The following is a 25,588-nucleotide window of genomic DNA, read 5'->3' on the forward strand; positions in this document are numbered from 1 at the left end:
GTGGGCTGTGGGCTCGCTCCCGGCGGCCTCGGGCCCGATCCGGCCCCGGTGCTGCCGCTGGGCACCCCGGAGCGTCTTTCGGCACCAGGGGAGAGGCCACCGCGGAGGCAGCTGGCGAGGCAGGGCGGTAAAGGGTCCCTCATGGGATCACGGGATGTTCCGGGCTGGAAGGAGCCCACGAGGGTCAGCCGGTCCAACTTCTCGGTGCTAACTGGCTGCCTGGGAGGTGTTTTGTCGGAGCAGCCCCGGGACCCGAGGAGCAGTTCGCTCCAGGGAGACACTGGAACACAAGCCTGGCGCCGTGGACCCCCACAAGAAACACTGCGGGAAGGAGTGAGCAGGGATGAGGCAGGAGAGTGCTTGGGAAGAACGCTGAGTTCAAGCTGGATGTGCAGAGACATTGGAGCAAGCATGCAGGGCTGATGCCCATCACACGGGCTGGAGGACATCCCCTGGGTCGCGGTGGGAACGTGGCACTGGGAGCAGTGTGCTGGAGCATGCCAGCAGAGCCCGAGGCCGTTGCTAATCATGCTAACACACATTCTGACTGCTCTCACTGGACACACAGCCATCACCAGCTGGCTACCTTCTCGGCTCACCCACCATGGAGACTGTGTCACTGTGCTCTACAATGCCCCAGCAGCCCTGTCTCTGACCTAGGCCCCCAAATCCTTCATATCCCTTCCTAGATACACACCGTCACCCAAACCTGCTTCCAGGCTGACAGGCTGAATCCCCTGAAGGCCGTGAAGAAAGAAAAGTGCCAGAGACAAGATGCTCCAAGAGCAGGACCCCTCACAGAGATGAGGCTGTGCAGAGGCATCCAGTGAGCAGGGACAGATGTTGCAGTGTGTTCCTGCATGTCCTCACACCATGAGCCGTGGTCCAGCGCAGTGGGGAAATGGATGCTGGGATTTTGCAGTCAGGCTGCCTAGCTGGGGAGGGAAGTTGCTTGTGGTGACTGCCTTCCTAGCAGCCCTGTGCAGAAGGGAGAGTGAAGATGTGGAAGGAACTGAGCTTCCTGTGCCAGCCTGGCATGGGGCATGCTCAGCATGTGCCCAGGGATCCACTGAGTCCCAGATTTGCTGGTTCTTGAGCACACTCCTGCTTGAGAAACTCATCCAGATTTGCCAGATCTAACTGGACACCAAGGGAGCTTCCTCCACAGGGAGAAGACAGCCATGAGGTCCATAAAACAGCACTGGAAATTTCAAAGCATAGGGATTGCACGATGCAAAAGGCATCAGGAAAAAAAGCATCTGCGAGGAACAAAGTGATCACCAGGCAGTGTTTGCGGTCTAGCAGCAGACCTCGCTCTTGGCAGATGGAGATGAAGAGACTTATTAAAATGCAGAAAACGCAGAGATTCTCAATAAATTTGCCTGTCCAGCATTTGGAAGGAAGCAGGGTTAATGGCACTTGAGATTGAAAGCACTTCCACCCTCTGTCAGTAACCAAGGAAGATGTTCAGCAGCAGCTGTAGGAGATGGCTCTTGTTAAATCCTCTAGGCCTGGAAAACATGCTCCAAAGTGTCTCCAAAGAGGGGACTGAGGAAGGATCTAGATTGTGGTGGTGGTTAGTTTTTTATTAGTAGAATTGCAGAGGTTCTTCCTTCTCATCCAGTCCTGGCACATCGCTCCCCCTTGGAGAGACAGCTGTGCCTAGGCCATGCTGGGATTTGACAAAGGTCTGTGCCCATGTAGGACCCCAGCACATCCTCACCATTTGTTGGGCCTGTTTCTCTTTCAGATTGGCCCAATGTAGCCTTGTTCTCTGATCTGTGCCTCTGAAGCATTACCTTGGAGGAGCTTGGAGGGTCGTGTCAAAGTCCCTGGACTCACCTGAGCACTCAGATTTGAGCTTCCCGTGGATATTGGCTTTCCCTTGGCCAGACCACCCAGGCTGCAATACAGGCAGCAGGTGAAGAGAACACAGCTGAGGTGAGAGCCCCCTTGGGAGACTCCTTTGTGCTTGGGGAGCTTTAGGGGTCCTCCAGAAGGAGACCAAATGACCTTCCCACTTGCATGGCTTGGCACAGGCACAGGCTGCTCAGATTCTTTTCTGTAGCCATGATGAGAGGCTGGTGATATCCCTTTGTTCACAGTGGTTCATTTCAGGTTTGGAGGAGCAGTGGCAGATTTCTACATTCCCACTGCCAAAGCCAGAATTTGTGTGCATCTGGTGCTGCAGTTGGTGCTGTGGCAATCCCAACTGTTTACACACCCCATATCTTATGCACACTGGGACCCAGGTTTGATGCCTGCACTATAGAGACTCACCCCAATGCCACAGCAGTGGCTGTGGTACCACTCTGCCTGCAAGTCACCACGGCTCACCGTGACAGATGGCTGTCATGGAGTGTTGCTGATGTAGGGACTGGCAGGGGACGTGGGGTGGGGCTGGCAGATGGGAGAGGACTGGGGAGCACACGCTGCACCACTTGCATGCCAGACTCCACATTTTAGTTTCTCTCTCATGTGGGAAAGCATCCCCAGGCTGGGTGTGCATCCCTAGGGGCCGCCTGCTGCTGGCACTGCCCACAGCCCATGGAGCTCCCAGGATGGAGGGAAGGATGGCTATGAAGCTGTTTGCACAAAGTCCTCAGATAGGAAGAGAACCACCCATGGCTGCACAGAAGTGATTTGTGGTTCACTCTGACAGACCATGTGAATGGGGGAGGCAGAAGGGCTTTTTGCAGCTCTGTGCAAGCGTGCAGGGCTGGTCCTCAGCACTGGAATCTCTGCTCCCACCTTCTTCTCCACCTCTGAAGGGTCCAGGAGCTCTTTGCTGAGATCTCCGGGCTGGTGCTCACAGCATTGCCCTTCCTCTTACCAAAGGAGCTGCTTGCCTGGGTAAATCCAGACAGGTCAGAGCACGCACCAGGAAGAAAAAGCCAGGCAATGTCTTCCGGGCTCCTGCCAGCTCAGCGGAGAGCTCTGTGCATCCACAGCCCTCATCCATCCTCCAGGGCCTGAGAAGCTGCTTCAGCTGCCCTAAGTGCTCCTGGTGCTCACCACCAGCTGGGGACAAGAGCCCTGTTTGGCAGCTGGGCCAAGAACAGCACACAGGACCTTCCCTGGGCTGAGGAGGGATCATGCCACGTCTTCATGGTAAACTCTCCCCTCCAGTTTAACCTTGGGTGGTGCGGACACAGCCCAGCGTCCCCCAGGCAGCAGCTCCCATTGACTCAGAGGAGAAGGTCTCTGCCCCTGCACCCTCCTGGGTGACTCACCCCCAGGTACCGTGGGGACTGAATCTGACACTTACCAACGTGTCCCTTGAGTCAGCTGCTGGATCAACTCTTTCCCCTGATGCCAGCATCGACCCTGGCTTGCAGGGAAGCCTACAGCTCCTTGAATCTCCAGGTACTTTTTCCACAGCTTCGAATAAAAGCCATTCACATGAGCTCTGGAATGTCTGTGTGCCTGCTCCTCTCCTCCCCGGGAGCAGCCCACACACACCCCATTGTGTAGCACAGCAGGGACCAAGAGGATGTCACATCTGCTGGGTGACAGCCGAACCACCTCCAGGGCTGGATACAGCGAGGGACATGTGGACTGGAAGGTGGCAACTGTGACACCAGAAATACTTCCTGGGAGTCCCAGACTGATAAATGACACATCTGTTCTCTGCAAATGAACAAAAATTGGCATACGGAAGAGGAAACTGGCATCGTTAGGGAACAGATGGATAAATATGACATATTGGGGAAGAGTCGACACAGCTCTCTAGCAGTGAATTTCTCTTTTGCATGGCTAGTGGCTTTCTTGGAAAAAGCTGGCAGGCACCTGAGGGTGATCCAGCAGAGGTCCCTGCATTTCCACATGCAGATCTCTTGACAAGATGAGGTCTGGCAAAATCTGCAATAATAGTGAGTTATTCTGTAAATTGTGGATGCATGCTAAGAATTGCAGGAGGACTTTGAGAAACTGAGCAAGTTGGCAATAAAATGAGACAAAAGCCAGTATTAGGGAAGTGACACAAAAGGGGAAACCAAGCCCAGGTTCTTGTATAAAGTGATGGGTTCTGAGACTGGGAGCTCTGATAGTCTGTGAAACTGTCCTCTCAGCACTCAGCAGAAGTCAAAACCTCAAAGACTCTCAAACTAATAGGAAAGGTCAGGAAAAAGGAGAGATGAAATCAGAGATGTTGCTATTCCCTAGCCAGTCCCAGTCTACATGCATTTCTGATCCCCCTATTCCAAGGATACATCGGAACTGGAAAACATGCAGAGAAGGGCAACAGGAGGATCCAAGGTCTCTGCACATTGGGTCCATGAAGGACCAGGACTCTTTGGCACGGGAAAGAGACAGCTGGGATCACAAAGCTGCATATCACAACGCAGTTCACAGAGATCTCCCCAGCTGGGGGAGCTGGGAGAGGCTGAAATAACAGCAATAACACAAGGAGGAGACTCAGCACACAGTAGCCCTCCCTGCCAGGGGCTGCAGCAGATGCTATGTGGTTTAGGAACAAGACCAGACAAATTCACAGAAAAAAAATAAATCCATAAATACATATTAAGTACAAGGACTAGCACAAAGGGGACCTGTGAGTTTTTAGAGGCAGGGATCATGTCCAGGGGAAGTGTTGCTACACATTTGCACCAGGAGACCATCAAAGCCTGGGCAGGATATGCACAAAGCGTGTCTTTACCAAATGGAGCAAGTTTCCGCACACACTTTTTGCAGCGCCCCAACCTTTCTGGAAAAAAAAAATAAAAAAAAAAAATTATGCAGTTGATAGTATAATTGAGACAATACTAACTGACAAAAAGAAGAGATGACGTCTTGCTGAAAGACATCTGCCAGCTTGGAGCTGGATCCATCAGTCATCACCTCAGCTGTGCAGAGCCTGGTCCCTGCCTCTGCTCTCGGCACTGACAGCCCTCTGCACATCACAACCCCGAGTGTCACAACTGCTCTGTGGTGTGCTCTGTTATTTCATTAACACTTTGACGAGGTGTGGAGAGCCCTGGGGAACTTCATTTCCTCAGGTTCAGGATCAGCATCCTGGCCACAGGCCAGTGAGAGAGCTGGGTGACAAGAGACAAGAGGAAAATGACCGCAGGACTGACACCCAAAGGGTGAGAAACTTTTTTTGCTGACAAATGCAAGGTTTGAGGGAAGTTTACAAACAGCCATTATGTAAACTGTTTGATTTATTTATTTTTTTTTTCTGCAGAATCATTTTGTGTGGAATCAAGTCCCAGAGAGCTGAATTCTCCCCACTCAGCTCCCGTGGGGACCGGGAAACCAAGACACAGGAGCTTTCCTGCAGTAAAACCAGGACCATGACAGGAAAACCTCATGACAGATGCTGGCTTAGTGGCAACAGCTCTGTTATATCATGCAAATTGCATGACCTGACCCAGCCACCCACTTCCACGCTCTGACAGCCAGGTGGATGCTCTTGGGGTTTCAACCATAGCACAAATTCAGTCCCTTCACTGGTGATCCTCCTTAGGGTTTTATTTGCTCCTACGGAAGGGTTTAATCCTGTAAGGGCAAAACAGCATCCAGCTGGGAAAAAATGCCTGAATCCCTCTTCTGAATGAGCGAAGGAAGCATGAGCAGCTGCAAGAGCATGGATCTGAACTCAATAGCAAGCGGTAAAGTGGAATTGATTGGAGCTGCCTGCATTCATCGATCTGAGGCTGAACAAACTAAGGAGCTGGAGCATTTGCAGCTCAATCAGAGCAGTGGACCAGTGGGGGCCTGTGCTGTGGGGCTGGCAGGGGACCTGAGTGCCCTGGGAAGGGGTTAATGGTGGGTTTGATTAATCCAGCTGCAACAGCCATACTCACACAGCTGGGTCCTTCTCCAGGCAGACTTACTAGCTTCATGTTGCCTGTGGGGTGTGAACTGCTCCTGGTATACCCTTATATCTCTTAATAAGGCTGTCATCAGCCATCAGGAAGATGGGCTCAGTGCACAAGAGCAAAACAGTGGCCATTCCTCCCATTCTTCCCACAGAGAGGGGATCAATTGCAATTGCCGCCAGCCCAGTTTCTCTGAAAGGGCTGAGAGGCAGAAAATGAAGGTGAATTCAGAGACGAGTGCAAGAAGTGGAGAGGTGAGGGCTGGCAGGCTGCCTGGCAGCTCCTGGTGGCCTGTTTTCTGCCCATTCAGCAGCAAAAAAGCTGGGTTAAGAGGTGGCTGTGTGCAGGCCATAAATCCCTGCAGCGGGAGGAGGCTCCTGCTGTGCATAGACAAAGGCAGAGTGAGAGCTGGGGCTGGCAGCTGGAATCAGGCAGGGCACACACAGACATGTGGCAGCATTTATTTAGGGCTGCAGGATGGCTGGTTCTCCCCTGGGGCACTTTTCTCACGTTCCATCTTCAGCTGGATGCTGGACACACAAGGAAAGAGCTCAAGAAGTTCTCTGGGCTGTGCTCCCTGAGTTTTGAACAGCATTTATAAAACCCTGCTCCATACATTTTGGGTGCCATTTTCTTTGATTTTTGAGTATTGGAGGCAGGCAAGGACATCCCAAAATATAACCAAGCAGAAAATCAGTCTGTTATATCCTGTTTATCTTCCTTTCCAGTTTTCTTGCTGGCAGACTGGAAAATGTCCTTTGCAGTTCACTCTTTGGAAGAACCAGGACCCAACTCATGTGCTATTGTGGGGTCATAAAGCCTCTGGAGAACATCACAGCTGAAGATTCATGTCAAGGAATGCTCAAGTTCTTCTCATTCAGTTCTAGGTGTCTCATTAGCTGTCATAGAACAGTTTGGGTTAGAAAAGTCCTTAAATCACATATCAATCTACCCCCTGCCATGGGCAGGGACACCTCCCACTATCCCAGGTTGCTTCCAGCCTGGCCTGGAACACTTCCTGGGATGGGGCAGACACAGTTTCTCTGGGAAACCTGTGCTGGGGTCTCAACACCCTCTCAGACAAGAATTTCTTCCCAATATGCCATCTAACCCTGCCCTCTGGCAGTGGGAAGCCATTCCCTGTGTTCTGTCACTCCAGGCCCTTGTCCAGAGTCCCTCTCCAGCTCCCTCAGAGCTCCTTTAGGCACTGGCTGGGGCTCTGAGGCCTTCCTGGAGCCTTCTCCAGGTTAAGTCCCCCACTTCTCCAGCCTGGCTCCAGAGCAGAGGGGCTCCAGCCCTCAGACTTTGTGGCCTTGGAAGAGGATGGTGGGGACAGTATGAGGTCAGGTTGATTGCAATTGTCTCCCAGTTCAGGTGTTTTGTCCTTCACTCCTAAAACCCACACAAACTTTCAGCTTCAAATTGTCCCAGAACCTTTCCCTGCTCTTGCTCCAGCATCCAGTTCTGCCCCAGCAGTGCCTATGGGTATGGGAATATGGCTGCTGGGCTAGATGGTAGAATTGCTCTGATTTCCTTAGGAAGGAAGGTGGCATTTCCACAGCAGAGCAGTTTCCAGGTTGGATTAATGGGCTCTGAAGAGGACAGCATTGGCCTGCACCACTGCTTTCCCATCAGCAGTAAAACAGAGCATCTTCTCCCATCACTGGCATCCATCCTGCCTCCTCAGCACCAGTGCTGCTCCTGTGACTGCTTTAGCAATCTATGAGAAAAAGAGGAGGGGGTGGGAATTCCTCTGTCTCCCATCTGCTTTCCTGAGACTGGGAAAGGAGGCCAGGGGCTGCCCCAGTGAGGAAACCGCTGGAGAGGCTGCTCGAGGGCCAGAGCGGCCGAGACAGCCATGCAGTGATGAATTGCCCTTGTCCCTGTGCCAGCTGCAAGATCTATGTCTGTGCCACAGAGTGGCAACGTCTGGGTGCAGCAGCGCTCTCTGTCTGGCTGCACTGGTGTTCTGGCATTCGAGGCACCTTTAAAATCCACTGAATGCAACCCACGGGCATCAGAGGGCTCAGAGAAAAGACATCGAGGGACAGAGCAGGGTGGGAAGAGCAGAGGAGCCTGCGTGAAGCAGCCATCCTGCCTGGGTGCTGAGCATCCTAGAGGGATCAGGTTACCCAGTAGACACGTGGGGCTCTCAAAGATCCCACAGGTTCATTTCTTTTTCTTCATGCTGTGCTAATGCATCCTGGCAGGTCCAAACCTGGACTAAAAACCATGTGGTTGGGGCCCTGACAAGCTGGCTAGGTTTGCTTAGGAGTGCTCGCACCCCAGCTCTGCTGGGGAGGGTAGCCTATGGCAGAAAGCTGCGCTGGGACAGGCCGATGGGTGGCAGCAGTTTCTTGCCTCCTCCTCATCTGCACCCGGTACCTTATCTCTGTTGTCCTTTGGTACCTCCCTGCTTACTTCCATGTTTGGCTGACTCTCCTGTATCACTGCAGTGTTATCTCAGCCCTGCCTGTTCCAGCAGTTGAGGCCATTGTAAATTCTGTCAACTTCCACATTCTAGAAACATCTGCCAAGCAGCCAAAGCACAAGCCCCTCTGGCTCCTCCATGCCACCAAGGAGCCCACACTGAGTGCCCTGTGTGAGCAGTGCCCAGCATCCACTCACCCTCCCAAACACAGGCTCTGCATCCTGCAGGCCAGGAGTTGGGATGAAGGCCCTGGTGGCACCAGCCTCAGGGGTCCCACTCTGCCTGCCCATGGGAATCCCTGAGGAGGAATCTCCTGGTCATCTTGTGTGTCACTGTAGGTTCTTTGTCCCTGCCAGCATGTCAGAGACATGCATGTCCTGCCAGAGCATGCCCCACTGTCTCCCATGGGTCCCACCACACTGTCCTGACCCAACACAGCAGTTGTCCAGGCCAACATGGAGCTGGGCTTATCCCTGCACCAGTGACACGGCCCAGCTTGTGGCAGCATGCCAGTGTGGAGGAAGGCACAAGAGACCAGGCATAGGACAGCACAAGGACTTTTTCCCTTCACAAGCTCATGACCTGGGATTCAGAGGTTGCAGTGATCCCACCTCTACAGCTCAGCAACACCTGTTCTGGAGGTGTCTGGTGGCTGGATTTGTGTCCTTGGTGCAGTCAAGGGGATGATGATGGTGTCAAACTGCTTGGGCATGGCAAGAGAACTACGTATCTCCTTCCAGTGTCGCTACTTGTTCCAGCATAAGGACACAGATGCTGACAGGGTTGGACACAGATGAACAACAGCAGTATCCCTGCAGCCCAAATAAAAGGCATGGATGGGATCTTGGCATGTGATCAAGAGAGGGAGAAAGGTGGGACTGGAGCAGGACAGTAGCCTGTGGACACCCAGGTCATTCAGATACCCCTCCACCATCTGCTGGTCAGACGGTTTGACACGGGAGAGCATCTCCCACTGCAAAGGATCCCACCATTGAGGGACCACCAGTGCACATCAGCAAACTGCTGAGGAAAAGGACGAGGTGGGCATAGACAAAAGGAGGATACAAAACACCATTCTGTCTTCCTCTGCCACTCTGAGCTCTTTTGGTCCAGTTATGAGCAAGATGAGCTCAGAGTGGCAAGAGGAATGACTTCACAGAGTAATCAAGGCACACAGGGTGTTTCTCCAGTTTGCCCCAAGCCTCAGGAAGACTGTTTTAGATTTAGGGTTTTCCAGCTCCAGCAAATACACCAGGATGGATGGGGTACGGGCATGTGGCCAGCATGGCTGTAGGAGTCCCTTGCCACTCCCTGTAGCCCCTCCTGTGTGAGGTGTGTATGTCTGACAAGTGGTGAGCATATCCCGTATGAAGGAGCTGATGTTTTTATGACCAGCTCTTCAGAAAAAATGAGACATGCTGCGATATTTTATGTCAAGAAATTGACTTTATGTCAAGAAATCGACTTTATGTCAAGAAATCTTTTTGATCCCAGGTATTTGGAATTTTTCGCATATCTGTGAAAATGAAAGAGCCTTTAATACCAGGAGTAGGAAAGCAGCAGCAGTAGTGAGAGCAGGTGTCCATATGAGCAGGAGAAACAAGGAGTCCAGCACAGACTGATGCCTGTTGCTGTTTCAAGGGCATAAAATCCTTAGTCCCTGTCTTCTTCTCCCATTCCTCTCTGCCCAGTCATTCACTAATCCTGTAGTTGGGAGAAACTTTACCCAATGAGAAACACCCAGGGGAGCAAGAGGTGAGGTTACAGCTCGGGGAACAGGGCTGCACTAGAATACGGAGGGCTGGCATGAGGGGAAGAGTCAGGATCAGGGTCAGAGCAGGGAGCTTGGCCCAGGGCAGAGGATGAAGGTGAGGGGGTGAAGGGATGGCCGGGGAGGGAGGAGCGGGCGCGGAGAGCCCACCCCGCCTCACGTCAGCACCCACAGCACCAAATGGCGCCGCGCCGCCCCGCCCGCTCAGAGCCCCGGTAGCGCGCCGTGATCGTATAGTGGTTAGTACTCTGCGTTGTGGCCGCAGCAACCTCGGTTCGAATCCGAGTCACGGCATCGCCCGGCGGTACCACGGCACACGGGCTCCGCTTTTTGCCGCCACTACACCGCTTTATTGCATCGTTTTATTTCGTTGTTCTCTATTTTTATTTTGAATTTAATTTTATTGTTATTTTAGTGGAGTTATATAATAAAAGTTTTATTTAGTGATTTAAAAATAACGTTTCTATTTAATTAATTTTCATTTAATTATATTTAATTTTATCTGTTCAATCTAATTTAATTTTCATTTTAGTTTTTTATTTTTACTTTGTTTTATACCTAATAATATTTTATTTTATTCTATCCTATTTTTAAATTTTATTTCTTTATTTACCTTTACGTGATGGAATGTTATTTTTCCTTTAGCTTTTTCTATTATATTTTATTTTCATATTTAATTTTATTTCAGTAGTTCATTTTATATTATTTTAAATTTAATTACTTAGCTATTTTATTATATTTAGTTTTATTTTATTTAATCTAGTGGTATAATTTTTTATTATATTTTATTTTTATATTCTATTTTTGTCTTTTATTTTAACTTATTTTTTTAATTCTATCTTTATTTAAATTTTACTCTTACTTTGTACCTCAGTCTCTCCTCTCCTCTCTCCTCTCCTTTCTTCTAATCTTGGTCTATTTTAAAATTTAATTTTATGATTTTATTTATTATTTCTACTTTTATGGGGTTTTTTTGTTTGGTTGTTTTTTTTTTATCTTACGTTATTTTGGTGTTTTCTGTCCCTCCGCTCCTTCTCTCCCCAGCGCTGGGCGGGCCCAGCTCGGCCCGGCCCCGCCGCCCCGCAGGCAACAGCCAAAAAAACAAAAATAAATTGAAATTGTGCGCTGCAAAAAGCGGAGCCCGTGTGCCGTGGTACCGCCGGGCGATGCCGTGACTCGGATTCGAACCGAGGTTGCTGCGGCCACAACGCAGAGTACTAACCACTATACGATCACGGCGCGCTACCGGGGCTCTGAGCGGGCGGGGCGGCGCGGCGCCATTTGGTGCTGTGGGTGCTGACGTGAGGCGGGGCGGGCTCTCCGTGAGGCCGTGGTGCCTAACACGGCCCGGGGGTGTCGCCTGGGCCCGGCCATGGAGGGTCAACCAGCGTCGCATCCACGGCTCTCGCGGCTCCCCACTTTGTCACCCGCGTTGTGACCCGCGCCATCGCGTCCCCGCCCGTCGCCAACCCGGGCCAGCTTTAGCGGCGGGATTGGCCGGAACCACAGGGAGAAGGCGGGGAGCTGGCACGGAGAGCGGTTTGTTTACGGGCAGCGTGTGGCATGTGGGTGCCCCGAGTGTCCCGTGGTATCATTAATCACCAATGTCTGAACTAATTCCTGCCAACCCCGCTTTGCCACCCTTGGAGCCACGTAACTTCACCGCTCCCTGTGCAAACAAAGAGCGAGAGGTACCAGTGGAGTGCCCGAACCTGGGGGTGTGATTCCCATCATCCCGCGTGTAAAGGTGCTTTCTCGAACACAGTGCGAGGGCACGTTTTTGTTGGCTTCCACCCTGTCCTTCTCAGGGACCAGGGGACATGGCTTCACGCCACTGGAGCTTTGGAGGCCACGTGTGCTCCACTCTGGTTTTCTTTGGGAAGCATTTCCTGATGTGGGGTAAAAGTTTGATTTCTACTTTCAGTATCTCTCCTCAAGGCTCGTTTTGCCTTCGGGAAAGTCTCCTAACCGGTCCTGGCTGACCTTCCTTTGGCTAGCACCGTACCCTGCACGGCCGCGCCGCGGGGCCCCCCCGCACCTCCCGGGCGCCCGGGTGTGAGCCCCGGGAGGAGCCCCGGCGCCGCAGTGCCCAGCCCAGCTCTTTGGACCGAGCTGTTAATGGGTAACCGGGGCACGGGACCGGCAGCTGCGGGGCCGGCGGGGCTGGCGGTGAGTGCGGGGGGACGGCGGTGCCAGGGCGGGGGAGCCGCGGGGACAGGGAGGGCACGAGGCCACCGGGGGTGTGAGGACGCGGGGGATGAGGCCACCGAGGCTGAGAGTGTGGGGTGCAAGGACACAGGGACAGGGTCCCGTGGCCACACTGCTCCAGAGGCTGCGGGGCACACAAGAAACAGGAGTGTGTGGGGACACAGGTACACGGGGGGTGTTGGGGGCACCTCACTGCTCCCTCCCTCATCTGCCTGTCCCTGTGGTCCCGCTCTTGAAGGGACGGCAGCCAAGCAGACTGCACCAAATCGAGAGATTTTGGAGCTGGTGGGGTGGGGGACAAGGAGGTGGCATCAGCCAGGGGGTCCTGGGAGACAACATGAGATGGGGGCACAGCCAGGAACTCGGGGTAGTCCTAAAACTCCGTGAGATCCTGGAGGGGTCACGGAGACCAGATGGGTACTGGGGAGTGTCCATGAACTGGTGGTGGACTTGGAGAGGGGGTTCCTCCTGATCTCTGCCAGGGTCCTAGAGAGACAGCCCTGAGCACCAGGAGCACCAGTGATGTTGGAGGCAGGTGTGGGTTCCCACCACGGCCCTGGGTCCTGCCCTGCTGCTGAGGAGCCAGGAACCCAGGGACACATGGGGACCAGCATGCCCCAGTGGTTCCCCATGGTGGCTCTGCTGGCCTGTGGAGCCCTGGCTACATCACCTCTAGCTGCCATGAATGAGGGGGATGTTCTCCAAAACTCCCCCCCTTCACCTGTTGCATTTGGGGCTGAGTCTTTCCCTTCAGTGGACTCTGTGAGAAACTGGCAGTGACCCTGTAAAATCTTCTCTGCATGGACCTCTACAATTCTCCTCAAAGCAAAGACGTCTTATCGCCTCTGTCCTCGAACAAAAGTACTTCTACAGTTGATCACCGCCTTGCCTGTGACTCTCTGCTCTCCCCTCATCTTCCTCCAGGCAGAGGAACTGGGAGGGTGTCCAAATGAGATGATGCTCCAGGTTATGCCCTGGCATGACACTGGTTCTTCTGGGTTTGCTGGACCAGTTCTCCCAGTATGATTCTCCTCTAGGACCAGTCCCTATGCAAACTACCTGTCATTCCTACCCCTTGTTCCTTCACTGTGTTAATTATCAGCATGAAAGAACCTTCTTCCTCATCTTACTTGGTTGTACCAAGACCTTTTGATGAGGAAGGATACTTTTTGAAAAAACCTTCTTGCAAAGGGGCTCACAGAGACTGGTGGACACTGTCACCTACTTGGAGGAGGAGTACCAGCACTCCCTCCTGCATATAGTCCTCTCCTATAATTCCTTGGAAGCAGGGCAGAGTAAAGACTTCTCCAGCATTACAGGAGAAGGAATTCAGCACACCAGGACCATGGTCTGAGGACCCCATAGGATGGTGCCTTGATGTGCTAGGGCAGGACCTGCTCTGAATACTCACTGCGAAGTGCGTTATCCTCTCAGAAACCCAAAACTGAAAAGCAGCTTTGAGCTTCCTAGAGGTGATTCCATCTTTCTCTCCCCAGCCAGCATTGGGCCATCCCAGTGGCGTTTCCCATATGCACTAAAGCAAAGGAACTTCTGGAGATGGAAGGAAACCAGATAACCCTGGACAGCCTTGAGAAGGGCACAGATAACCCAGTTTTCAGCTTTGAGGTAAGTTCCCTTCCCCTTCTCCTTCTCCTTCTCCTTCTCCTTCTCCTTCTCCTTCTCCTTCTCCTTCTCCTTCTCCTTCTCCTTCTCCTTCCCCTTCTCCTTCTCTTTCCCCTTCCCCTTCCCTTCCCACTCCAGTTAAAAATGTTTTCCAGGGAGAGAAGAGACATGATGAAGGTGGTGCTCCATGCAGTGAGAACCAAGAGGAGAGAAGAGAAGGAAAAGGGAGATTCTCCTCCTACTGCAGGTGGGATAATCTGCACAGATATATGAGCTCTGCCAGAAACAAACCTGATTTGGGAGCAGAGTAGGGTGGTATTGAGCACACACAGGGAGCAGTGTCTGATTGGCTCCATGTGGCCTTGTAGGGTGCCACTAGCAGGTCTCTGTCCCCATAGCAGCTGATGGCGAGCGTGCTGGGGTTTCTCACCATGGCCCATCTGCACCACCTCCTGTTGCTGGAGGTCATGGTCATGGCTTGGCTCTGGTGGCTTGGCTGCAGTTGGGGTGGTTTGGCTTCGGCTGATCTTTTGTGTCCATCTTCTGTGTCTCTCATGTTTCTTGCATGTGACTCTCCACAGGAAGGCTCTGCAGCCGGTATCAAAGGCAAAGCATTTCTGCAAGGCTCATGCCAAGATCTTGAGAAGAGTTGTCCTGGGGCTCCTTGGAGTAGGTGAGAACTTCCTGTCACTGAACTTTCTGTCACCCCTTTGGCTGGCTGTGCCTCCAGACTAAACTTATTGAACACTGTCAAGTGTGTGGAGGTTGTATCCACCCCCAGCAGCTTTGCTGCCCCCTCATCACCCCACTACTGCTACCCAATTCTATCTTCACCTCACTGTCCCCCTGCCCTTTCTCTACCAGCCCAAAGGGTTTACTGTGCCCCTTCTGCTCCCTGCTGGGGTGGTGCTCTTAAGGACTCCTCATGCAAAGATGGGATCCTCAAGGGTGACCAGGGAAGGACATTGGGAGGAAATGAACCTTGTGGTTGGCCCTGGTGAGTTATGAACCCGTGATCCTGCAGCCTTGATGTTTCTGACTCCCAATGTGCCTTCTCCAGCCTACCTGTGCTACTTCATTGCGGCCTGTTACCTCAGCTTCCAACGAGCCCTTGCTTTGGTGGTCATGACTGCTGTGGTTGCCTTCTTCATCTGCTGGGACATCTTCAAGAAGCACTGTGGGGGAAAGGTTCTGCTGCTCCTCCGCCCTGTTGGGAAGTGCTTCCAAAAGTCCTGGCCATGGCTGAAATGGTGAGTCAGGAGAAGGCAGGGCCAGATCCCTCCCAGCACCTGGGTTCCCTCCCATGGCTCTGCCAGCACAACCACAGCTGATGGCATCAGGCATGTGCTCTAGTGCCATGCTGGCACTTCACAAATGGTGAGCAGGGCCCAGCCTGGGAACCACTTAAAAGCCATTGCTTTGAAGCCATTGCAGCCTTCTTGCTGCTCTGCCTCAGTAGCATGATGGCTGTTCACAACACTCACTTGTGCCTGAGCACTGGGTTTCTTCAGATACCTGGACCTTACAGTGGCAATTCCATCACAATCGGCTTCTGCCTTCATGTTCTTCTCTCCCTATGGGGACACCATCTTGCTGACAGTCTGGGGTTTTCTCTGCAGGCTCCTGTGGGTGGCCCTCCTGGCAGGCCTGATTGTGTGGCTGGCTTTGGACACTGGCAGAAACCCAGAGCAGCTCATTTCATTAGGCGGCTTCTGCTTTTTGGTGCTGTTCCTGTTTGCCTTCTCCAAGCACCATGGTGCGGTACGTCTTTAAGGTGTGACTTGACAATCAGTTCCCTCACAGGAGGTGGCCACCCAGCACTGGAGAACAAACACTTTGTTTCCACTGGCATCCCCTTCTCTGGAGGAAGCAGAAGCCCAGCAGAGCTGGGGAGAGCTGGGCACAGTCTGGGGAACTGAACTGGTTGGGTGGATAGACCCCAAAGCCACCTCACTGCTCTTCTTCACATTGCTCTCCTTCCCACTTCCCAACCCAGGGCTCCCCTGCATTGCCTCTGTCCCGTTTTCTGCCATGTCCCTCATAGCGGGTCAGACCCTGAAACCCAGCACCAGACCCACGCCTGGGCTTCAGGTGCCTTGGGAGCCTTGGTCAGAAGTGATTGAAGTTCTGGTGGCTTCCAGCCCAAACTGCTGCAATGCTTTGGGCAGTCCCTCCATCCTGCTTCTCCAAAGGATAACTGAACAGATGGTTTCAGTCTAGCAGGTCTGTGCTACCAATCTTCATAAGGTCTTTGTGCTTGTATTCCGGGTCAGCCTAGCACGTTATGTTCCAGCCAGTTCCAGAGTCTCACCAACTCATTTCTGGCTCTGTCACCAACCTACATTTGTTTGTTTCTGTGACACTTTATCGATCTCCCCATGATCTTCACCCCATGGCAGTGTGTGGTGTTTGTCATGTCCTGCTGTTGCAGCAGCTGGAAACCAGAGGGGGAAGCCTGCAGGCCCTGAAAACATTTCAGCTCCTGTTCTGCTTTTTGTCCCCAGGTGTCCTGGAGAGCCGTTTTCTGGGGCCTTGGTTTGGAGTTCTTACTCGGACTCTTTGTCCTCCGAACAACTCCCGGCACCCAAGCTTTCCAATGGCTGGGAGACCAGATCCAGGTACTGCATCTACTCATCCCATCCTGTGCTTGTACCCTGAGATTAACAGGAAAAGCAGAGGGTGGCATGGGGAGGAGAAATGGCAGGGATTGCATGCTCACAAACACTTTTGTTCGGGACAGGAGGGAAGCCAGCTCTTCCCTGGTTTTCTGCAGCAGCCCAGAGCCCTTAGTGTGCTCTCCCTTCCCAGTTGTAGCAGAGCCCTGTGGCTTTGGGACAGCCTATCAGTATTTCCATCTTAGGTCTCAGAGGGTCATCCTCTGGTGTGCAGTGAAGTGAGCTGTGGGACTGGGGGCACAGCCCCTCACTAGGCAGAATGAGATATTGGGGAAGGACCTGATGGAGATCTCTGTCCTACCTATGTAACTTCTTCCCTTGCAGTACTTCCTGGGCTACACCACAGCTGGCTCCAGCTTTGTCTTTGGGAACACACTCATTCAAGAAGTCTTTGCCTTCCAGGTCAGCCAAGGAATGGGGCATGGGGAGGTTTTCTTCTGGTCTGCCTCTTTGCTGGGCCCTGGAGAGCACAGAGCTCAATGCAGCCAGATCTGCTGCGGTAGAGCTCAGGCATCTCAGAGATGGATCTCCCTGAGCTGTGTATACACTTGGGGACTTCCTCAGTGCCAAGGAGGATTTGCACTGGTCCCTGTCTCTCCTGCCAGCCTGGACATGTATTGTGGCGGCCCAGTAGTGTGGGCTGCCTGTGAAGTAGCACACTGTGCTGGCCTGGATGTGTGGCTCAGCTCTCCTTTAACCCTGTGCCTTGCCTGCAGACCCTGCCCATCATTGTTTTCTTCAGCTGTGTGATGTCCATCCTCTACTACCTCGGTGTCATGCAGTGGCTTATTCTCAAGGTAGGGCCTTGCTCCTAGATCTGGGATGGCATTTGAAAGGAGAAGAACCTGTTGGGAACTCTGTCTGCTACAGTCAGCTGAGAGATGTCCCAGGAAAATTGTTCTGGTACTAATTTGGGGTGATTTGTTCTGCTTAAAAGAATAGACACAAGCCGCATCTATCTAGCATATCCTCAAAGCTGTAAAAACTGAACCCTAGAGCTGATGTTTTCACCTGGTCTGGGGGTGCTTCCCAGGATCACCTGCACGCAGGGGCCAAACAGTGCCTGGCTTCATGGGCATGGTGGCAGTGTGCCAGGAGCCTCTGTCAACACAGTGGCCTTGTCTTTCCCCAGATCTCCTGGCTGCTTCAAGTCTCAATGGGCACCACTCCCACTGAGACTCTCAGTGTGGCAGGAAACATTTTTGTGGGACAGGTAAGGTCCTGGGCAGCAGATCCAGCTCCTTAGTGCTTGCAGCTGAGCCTGCCCTGGAGAAAGGGCCTCTCCCTCCCCATAAGACCTGTGGCCCTGTATGGCCTCATCCCAAGGACAGCAGCATTTTCTCTTCCACAGACTGAAGCCCCGCTGCTCATCCGCCCATACCTCCCAGACATGACCCTGTCAGAAATCCATGCTGTGATGACCGGTGGCTTTTCCACCATCGCAGGCAGCGTGATGGGTGCCTACATATCCTTTGGGGTGAGTGCATGAGCAGTTGGATCCACATGCTCCCTGCTACAGGGTACTGAAATGCAAGAACCGCCCTGGACTTGAGGATAAGAGAAGACCCCCAGCAGGTGCCTCATGGTCCCCTTTCATAAGCAGGATGAGAGCAGGGTGTCCAGACTCGCCTTGTCCCAAAGACACCTCAATCCAGCCCCACCTTTGCTGGCCTGTAGAGCTGTGCCAGGTAGAAGACAGTGCTATGGGATCCTTACCATGTGTCCCTGCACAGCGAGCAGGGAAAATCACACAGAATCATGGATAATATAGCCTGGAAAGACCCTGTGGAGGGGTCTCTGATCCACCCTCCTGCCAACTGAGCTTATGGCAACTGAGGGCATGGCCAGGGCCTTGTCCAGGTTGGTGGTGAACATCCCATGGATGGAGATCCCCCCAACCTCTCTGGTTTCCCCCACAGGTACCTCACACACAGGAAACAATTTTTCCTTATATCCAACTGAAACTGCCTGTAATTCTCACCTTTTCACTGGCTGTCACGGAGCAGTGCCTCCCTTCCAACCCCCTTTTAAATAGAAACAGCAATACCCACCCCCCCTCCCTCTTTTCTCCCAACGGAACAATCCCTTGCTCCTCCAGCATTGCCTGGGCACTTCTGGCACCAAGCCCCCAGGGATGTCCTCTCCAGTTCATCAGTGCTCTGAATAAACCTTCCCCTTAACCTTTTGCCTGAACTCCTGCTATTTAAACATTAATTAGTCTCCTTAAATGGGGAACCAAAGGTGGAAGGTCAGAGAAATGAGAAGTTGCCAGGGGAGGGGTGAGGCTGGGAGCTTGGCCCTTCATCAACAGGTAGAAGTTAACAGTGTTACTCAACCTATTGCTCTGATACTGGTAAAAAGGGACAAGGAAGGAATAAGAACCATTATTAAGTCAAACAGCAGGAGAGATTAACATCACCAAGGCTACAATCGCTGCAGCTCCAGCAATCGCCTCCATTCAGGCAAGCTGCCCCACGTCCACGGCTGCTTAGATGGGAAGACCAGCCAATTTTCCCACCTTGAGCAAGTGGAGAGCCTAAAGTGCTCTGCGTGTCACTGGCTGATGCCAGGCACGTGCTGGGATGCCCGGGGGTGGCAGGCCATGGGGCACAGCCCTGCACAGAGGTGCCTATGCCTCTGTCTGCACATTGCAGATTGATGCAGCATCACTGATCGCAGCTTCTGTAATGGCTGCACCCTGTGCCCTCGCCATGGCCAAACTCGTCTACCCTGAAGTGGAGGAGTCCAAGTTCAAGGGCAAAGCAAGCATCCGCCTCTCCAGTGGGTGAGTGTGAGGAGAGGGGCAGTGGAGTGGGGCTGCACGTGTCCTTCTGTTGCAGGGAGGCCGTGGGGACACTTTGGGGTGCAAGCGGACACTGCGGCTGCCTGAGGTTGGGAGAGCCTGTGGTGACCACACCTTCACAGAGTGAGTGCTGACCTGGCATGGGGGATGCCCAGCTAGATGACTACATTGGGGTCTTTTTCCATGCAGGGAAGAGCAGAACATCTTGGAAGCTGCTAGCAACGGGGCTGCCACCTCTGTGGGGCTCGTTGCCAACATCGCAGCCAACCTCATAGCCTTCTTGGCCGTGCTGGAGTTCATCAACGCTGCCCTCCGCTGGTTCGGGGAGATGGTAGACATTGAGGGTCTGACTTTCCAGGTATGCCCAAGAGCAGACCCATGGTTTTAGCTGCCAGATCCTGCATCCCCCACCCATTCCCACTTTTTCCCACTGCCTCAGTGGGCTGCTGAGACCCTTGCTGGGTTTTTGGCAAACGCTGGCAGCGGACATCCAATCCGGAGGCTGTGCAGGTCAGCTCTGAGTTGTTCCCTTCTGGGATGCTTTTCCCAGGTGATCTGCTCCTACGTCCTCATGCCTGTGGCCTTTCTCATGGGGGCAGACTGGGCAGACTCACCGCTGGTGGCTGAACTCCTGGGGATCAAGATCTTCCTGAATGAGTTTGTGGCGTACCAGCAGCTGGCCAAATACAAGAAGAACCGTCTGATGGGCCTGGAGGAGTGGGATGGGAACCGGAAGCAGTGGATATCTGTGAGGGGCACAGGGCAGGGACAGAGCCAGCTGGAATGGGGCATGGGACCTGCCTAGGCTAGGGTGGTGGGCAGGCAGAGAATCATAGAACCATTTAGTTTGGAAAAGCCCTCTAAGATCATTGAACCAGGATGATGGTGCTGGGAGTGGGAGGGCACCTATGTCCAGCAAGACTTGGATGTTTACTAATGTCTGGGTGTGGGATAAAGGAGTCAATGAAGCCCTTTCCCATTTATCCTGCTCCTTGGTGGGACAGATGCTCCTGGGTGCTATAGGGCCTTAGGTTAGTCCTAACCCTAACCCAGCCTCTTCCAGGGAGAGCTTTCATCCTTGCTCCCAAAAACAGCTGATGGAGAAGGGGTCGGGGTGGGGAACTTGTCTCCGTCGTGTCTGTCTGGGAGCTCCAATGTGGGGCTAAGCTCTGGGTGCCCTGGGGCTGTTCCTGGGCAGAGGTGACCATCCCCTGCTGCTGTGCCCTCCAGGAGCGAGCTGAGAGCATCACCACCTTTGCCCTCTGTGGATTCGCCAACCTCAGCTCCATTGGCATCACTCTGGGAGGCCTGAGTAAGTGTGACCTATGTCCTGAGTGCCTGGGTGCTCAGGGAGTGGGGTTGTGGGCCAGGGAGCAAGAGCTCAGCTGAGACAGGAGGAATTTGCTGCCCTCAAAGCTCCATGTTTGGTGTCTGCCATATAAGAAACAGGATTTGCATGAGGTGACCAGGATGATTTTGCACTGCACCCATGGGCAAGAGCACATGCGTGTCCCCTCAAGCCTAGGTATCACCCAGCCACAGGGGAAAGAGCAGAGAGACTCCAGTGCTGGGAGTGCTCAGGGCTCTGGTGGATCACCTACAGGTGCAGGGTGGGCACAGTGCTCTGCCAGGATGGGCAGACAGCACACTGGGCGCTGGCTGGGATCACTACATCCTCCAGACAGCAGGAGTTGGGGCGGGCAGGGCACGATGTGGCAGAGCCAGCTCAGGACTGAGGACATGTCCCTATCTGTCCCCCAACCTGTGCAGATCCAGAGCAAGGACCTGGCTCAGCCCAGTGTCTGTTTTTCCCCCACAGCTTCCATGGTGCCCCAGCGCAAGGGTGACTTTGCCTCCGTGGTGCTACGGGCCCTGCTCACTGGCATCTGCGTTTCCATGCTCAATGCCTGCCTGGCAGGTAGGTCTCTGTCCACTGCCAGCAGGGCCAGACAGACCCAGGGAGGGGCAGGCACAGGGCTGAAGTGTGAAATGCAGCATTCAGGGATGGAGGTGGCTGGCCTGTGGCTCTGCCAGAGCCTTCAAACCCTGCTCTCCCCTCATGGCTCTGCCAAGGGCAGCCCAAGCCCAACAGCACTCCTGGGGCCCTTCTGGGGCTGGATCATTTCAAGGGTAACTTTTGGAGTACTGCAAGGAGCTCCTTGAAGTCTTGGGCGGGGTGAGGTGGGATGGCTCATGGGACCTGCACAGTCCCAGCTACAGGACTTGCAAGCAAGTAGAGTCAGGGTGTGGGACTTGTGAGCAGGCATAGGGTACAGGACTCACAGCTTTCTTGGGGTATGGAATTTGAATCCACGGTCCCTTTAAAGTCCCAATAGGAGACCTTGTCCCCCAGGTCTCCTCCATGTGCCAACACAGGTGGGTGACTGCGCAATGTTCTTCAGCACCACCAACTTCAGCTCGACCAGCTACACTATGTACACCTGCTGTAAGCAGCTCTTTGCCAGGTGGGTGTGAAGGGCCCTGGAGCCATCTGGCCCTGCCCAAGGACCCAGGTGGTGGGGCAGCAGCTCATCCTGACCCTGTGTCTCCCCTTCCAGCTCAGTGCTCCAGAATGGGACTCTCTCCTTCACGGGATCCTGGGATGAGCAGGCAGAGAGCGTGATCTGGCTCGGAGAGTGCTGTGTGTACTACAACCACACGTCCTGTGCAGGGACAATCTAGAACTGGGGGAACGACAAGGCCTATCCCCAGAGGTAGAAAAAACCCCAAGAGAAACCTGAGCATTTGGTCTCCACTCCCGTGCTGACGAACAGCTGCGTGCACCTTGCAACCTGCAGCCTTAGCTGCTGGCCCAGGGGACGCAAGGGAGCAGCTCCCAAATAAATGATGGCAACCCTTGTATACTTGCCCTCAGACCCCTGACTATGGCTGTCCCACACAGCAAGAAATCCTTTGCTGGGGCTGCCCAGCCCCATGCCCACTGCAACCCTTGCAAGCTGAGCCCCTGGCTGCTGCCAGCCTTAGACTCTGGCCCCAGCCCCCCTCTTTTCTCCCATGGCACATGTTTGGGGTAAAGCCAGTGCTTGAAGATGTTTCCTTCCCCCAAACATGACACCAAAGCATCCCACTGTGCTTGGGTGCACCTCTCCCAGATGAATCACAGTGCCAGGGAACAGGCCAGTCCTTCTCTCTTTATTGCACTCGAGAGCACCCAGTTGCCAACGCAGCCATGTTATGTACATCGAAATTGTACAGTTACCCAGTGACAAAGGATCAGGAGCCCAGAGCATGCCAGGCTCCCATCCTGGCCTCTCCTCTCCATCAGGCTGCACTGAGCCACTGCTTGGGACACCACCCTGCAGGGTGGTGTCACTGGCACCCAGCACCCTCCTGCAACACCCTGAGGAAGGGGATGCTCTGCAGGGTGATGGAGCAGATGGCTCCTGTGCCTGTCCATCACTGCCTCAAGCCAGGGGAAGCAGGATTTGGAGTGGGTACTGCCAACTGTTGCTGAAGTTCAGCACGTGCCAAGCAGGGGTGATGCTGAGCACCAGATCGTGCTGTGGGGTAGGGCATACAGGGTCTATGTACAGCATGGGGGCAAGGAGCAGGGAGTCCTGTGGGCCAGACACCCCCATGTGCCTAGACAGAGCCTGATAGTCACCCCTTTGTCCTGCTCCCAGGTATCCCATGTGAGGTAGAGCATCTAGGTAGCTTACCCTAGCACTGGCCCCCATCCAGAGCAGCATGCCCTCAGCAGCCACCCAGCAACGGGGTGGGAGACTTCCCCAGGAAACAGGAAGCAGGGGTGCAAAACCCCATCCCTATGCAGCTGCTGGTACCAGTGCAAACACCCCGCCCTGGAAGCAGCCAACACCCCAGAGCCCCACACCATAGCAGAGGAGCCCTGAAGCGACTGCTAGAACCCTCTGCAGGAAAAAGGGTTTGCCAGGGCACAGGGGACTGCCTGGGCACTGGTGGGGTTCTCATCCTTGACAGCGCTGGCAAGGCTTGGCCTGGTCACTTTATGGGGACACAGAGGGACATGAGGTGCTGGGAGCCAGGAGAGTGTCCAAGACTCCTAGTTTGCTGGGGAGCCAAGCAAGGACATGGTGCCTGCAAAGCCCAAGGGAGAAGCTCTGCCCCTGCCTTAAGGAAGGCCTATGGAAAGTTGAGAGAGGAAAGCGAGTCCGAGCGTGGAGAGGCACAGGGCCCCACAGGCTCCAGCAGCAACTCCTGTAGAGGTACTGGGGAGGTGGCCTGTGGCTCAGAGCCCCCACGGCCCTGGCCCAGCCACTCACATTTAGCACACACCACACAATGCAAGCACTGCAGGCCAGACAGGAGCCCCACGGAGAAGGCCACTGCCAGGGTCTCCCCATCCTGCACTGGTCACGTGCTGGGCCCAGCCTGGGGGCCAGAGCAAGAATCTCAGCTGCAGCAGCTCTGACTACTGTGGGCAGCCAGCTCTGTTGCTCTCTCCTGACCTGGGTTTGCAGGCTGTTGGGGCCTCCCCTGTTTCTGCAGCTCTCCGGGTGCTCTTGGGGCTCACAGAAGCCTTGCGGGTGCCCTGAGGACTTGTCAGCACCTTCTTCTGGAGCTGGGGGCTGGACTGGGCAGACTTCCTGCCCAGGCAGGGACTCTTGGAGCCCTTGGGCTTGGCTGGCTCCAGCATCTTCAGGCCAAGGATGCTGCAGTAATGATTGCACTTATGAGCAGCCGGGAACTGCTCCAGCAGCGAGGGGAAGCAGCTCTCCTTCAGCCCCTGGTACCTGCCAACAGAGTTATCCTCAGCTCCTGCTTTGCACTAGGAGATGTTCCAGCAGAGCAGGGAGGCAAGGATGGAGCCTGACCACAGTTATCACCATTGCCCTTGTCAGGTAAGTGGCAGAGCTGGGGACAGCCAGGGCCACCCTGCTCCAGAGCTGGAAATCACTCACCCTTTCAGGTTGGTAGCGATCCGCACATTGGTCAACTTCCAGCCCACTCCTGTAATTTAAGAGGACAACCAGAGAAGGACATCCACCAACACCAAGGGCAGGTCATTGCCCTGGGTAGAGGGCATGGGGGAAAGAAAGAGGCAAGAGGACAAGCCTGGGGCTTTTCTTCCTTTCCCAGGCTGGAGGGTGGCAACAGGCCATGGGCACCACACAGGAGATCTCTTTACCTTCCATGTCAGTCACAAGGATGTTTCCATTTGTCCACTGGTAAACCCAATGCTGGAATGTGCAGCATTTGAGCACAATCTCTGAGGTGCCTCGTGCCACCAAAGTGCCATCCTTTTCAGTGACACAGTACTGCTCGCAGGGCCTGCCGAGATCCTCCTCCATTGTGGCATAAGGGATGTTGTTGGCCGGACGATAAATCAGGTACAGAGGAATTATCCTGCATGGGAGTTCACAAAGTCAATGTGGTGAGCTCTCCCTCCTCTGCAAGTGGAGATTCACACCACGGTCTGCAACCCTGGCTTTTGCCTTCCTCCCAAAATCCCTTCCATTTGTGGGAGTAGAGTGCACTGCCTTTGGGATGCCCCATCACCCACAGGTCCCCTGCAATGCTCTGCCAGGGCATCAAGCCAGTGGAGCTGCAGCACATCACTTACTCAGGCACTGCTCCAAAATCCGGGACGGCTCGTGCCTCAGCAGCAAAGATCTTGCAGTACTCACGGCTGGAGTTTTGGACTTTACATTCCTGGAAGTGCAAAAGGAAGAGTCAAGAACCTGTCCCATCTTGCACCAATGCCTCCCTGGGACCACTGCCAATTTTTTCCCTGTCCTGGTGATCAAAGGGTGGTGGGAAAGTCCTGAGCAGCTCCATGTTGCTCAGACCGAAGTGCTGAAGCCAAGAATGGCAAGCACACATCCAGCCCCCTAGCTAGACCACTCCAGAGCATTCCAAAAATGGAAGGAAATAGCAAAAGTGGGCACGGAGCTGGGGGCTGTCTGGGGACCAACTCACACACAGGTGGGGAAGGTGGGAGGGAGAAAGGTGGATGGTGGCCCACAACAATGCCCACCTGTATGGTGATATCATAGTTCTTCTCGATAAGGCTGTTCTCATTCTTGGTCCCAAAGACGATGAAATTGTGCACTTTGATGACACAGGTGTGGCCGGACTCAAAGACAGGCTCCAGGCCGTAAATGGCTCTGGCACGGCAGGCTTTGCGCAGGAAACCAGCACCCACTTCCATGTCCTCGCTCACCACACGCCCGAAGAGCTTATCCCCCCAATAGCCTGCATCAGCCAAACCCTTGGCAAACACCATGGGTGTCATCTCGATCTCCTCTCCAGCTG

At 53.9% G+C, this 25,588-nt stretch overlaps 2 protein-coding genes, 1 long non-coding RNA gene and 2 other non-coding genes across 10 annotated transcripts in view; 3 read left to right on the top strand and 2 right to left on the bottom strand.

The window, feature by feature from the left end:
* Positions 1 to 15: 15 nt before the first annotated feature.
* Positions 16 to 6,518, top strand: LOC107209106. Its single transcript, XR_001523433.3, has 2 exons — positions 16 to 5,087; positions 5,186 to 6,518. It is a non-coding gene; the product is annotated as an uncharacterized LOC107209106 (long non-coding RNA).
* Positions 6,519 to 10,246: 3,728 nt separating this feature from the next.
* Positions 10,247 to 10,318, top strand: TRNAH-GUG. The gene has a single exon. It is a non-coding gene; the product is annotated as a tRNA-His (tRNA).
* An 873-nt stretch (positions 10,319 to 11,191) lies between these two features.
* Positions 11,192 to 11,263, bottom strand: TRNAH-GUG. Its single transcript has one exon. It is a non-coding gene; the product is annotated as a tRNA-His (tRNA).
* A 712-nt stretch (positions 11,264 to 11,975) lies between these two features.
* SLC28A2 (solute carrier family 28 member 2) lies at positions 11,976 to 22,195 on the top strand. Of its 3 annotated transcripts, none has more exons than XM_015638383.3 (18): positions 12,004 to 12,193; positions 13,729 to 13,858; positions 14,011 to 14,102; positions 14,437 to 14,528; positions 14,916 to 15,105; positions 15,475 to 15,616; positions 16,360 to 16,473; positions 16,855 to 16,932; positions 17,247 to 17,327; positions 17,663 to 17,743; positions 17,882 to 18,007; positions 19,185 to 19,315; positions 19,523 to 19,691; positions 19,884 to 20,081; positions 20,564 to 20,645; positions 21,153 to 21,251; positions 21,736 to 21,798; positions 21,892 to 22,195. In XM_015638383.3, exons 2-18 carry the CDS (start codon positions 13,790 to 13,792, stop codon positions 21,954 to 21,956), a joined length of 1,872 nt encoding a protein of 623 aa, XP_015493869.1. In that variant the 5' UTR covers positions 12,004 to 12,193; positions 13,729 to 13,789; the 3' UTR covers positions 21,957 to 22,195. The 3 variants fall into 3 exon arrangements, with proteins under 3 accessions (XP_018863418.1, XP_015493869.1, XP_015493867.1); XM_015638381.3 differs by having other exon boundaries at positions 12,115 to 12,193; positions 21,687 to 21,798; XM_019007873.2 differs by lacking the exon at positions 21,892 to 22,195 and having other exon boundaries at positions 11,976 to 12,193; positions 21,710 to 21,796.
* Positions 22,196 to 22,464: 269 nt separating this feature from the next.
* ALPK3 (alpha kinase 3) overlaps positions 22,465 to 25,588 on the bottom strand; it is a 32,855-nt gene continuing 29,731 nt past the window's right edge. For 2 of the 4 annotated variants that reach the window (XM_033516979.1, XM_033516976.1), the window contains 5 exons: positions 25,311 to 25,585; positions 24,897 to 24,985; positions 24,462 to 24,679; positions 24,235 to 24,283; positions 22,465 to 24,066 (listed from right to left, as the gene is read on the bottom strand). In XM_033516979.1, coding sequence (XP_033372870.1) covers positions 23,745 to 24,066; positions 24,235 to 24,283; positions 24,462 to 24,679; positions 24,897 to 24,985; positions 25,311 to 25,585 — 953 coding nt within the window. In that variant the 3' untranslated portion in view covers positions 22,465 to 23,744. The remainder of the gene's footprint in view (positions 24,067 to 24,234; positions 24,284 to 24,461; positions 24,680 to 24,896; positions 24,986 to 25,310; positions 25,586 to 25,588) is intronic. The other 2 variants (XM_033516977.1, XM_033516978.1) reach the window with 1 other exon arrangement.

The sequence above is a fragment of the Parus major genome, chromosome 10 (genome assembly GCF_001522545.3).
Source record: "Parus major isolate Abel chromosome 10, Parus_major1.1, whole genome shotgun sequence".
NCBI classification, from domain to species: Eukaryota; Metazoa; Chordata; class Aves; order Passeriformes; family Paridae; genus Parus; species Parus major.

Excerpts from the sequence above, each read along its gene's own strand:
- SLC28A2 (XM_015638381.3), top strand. The coding sequence starts at position 13,790 with ATGGAAGGAAACCAGATAACCCTGGACAGCCTTGAGAAGGGCACAGAT. Across the intron at positions 16,474-16,854 it reads GGCTGGGAGACCAGATCCAG|TACTTCCTGGGCTACACCAC; the intron begins GTACTGCATCTA and ends CTTCCCTTGCAG. Across the intron at positions 16,933-17,246 it reads AAGAAGTCTTTGCCTTCCAG|ACCCTGCCCATCATTGTTTT; the intron begins GTCAGCCAAGGA and ends CCTTGCCTGCAG.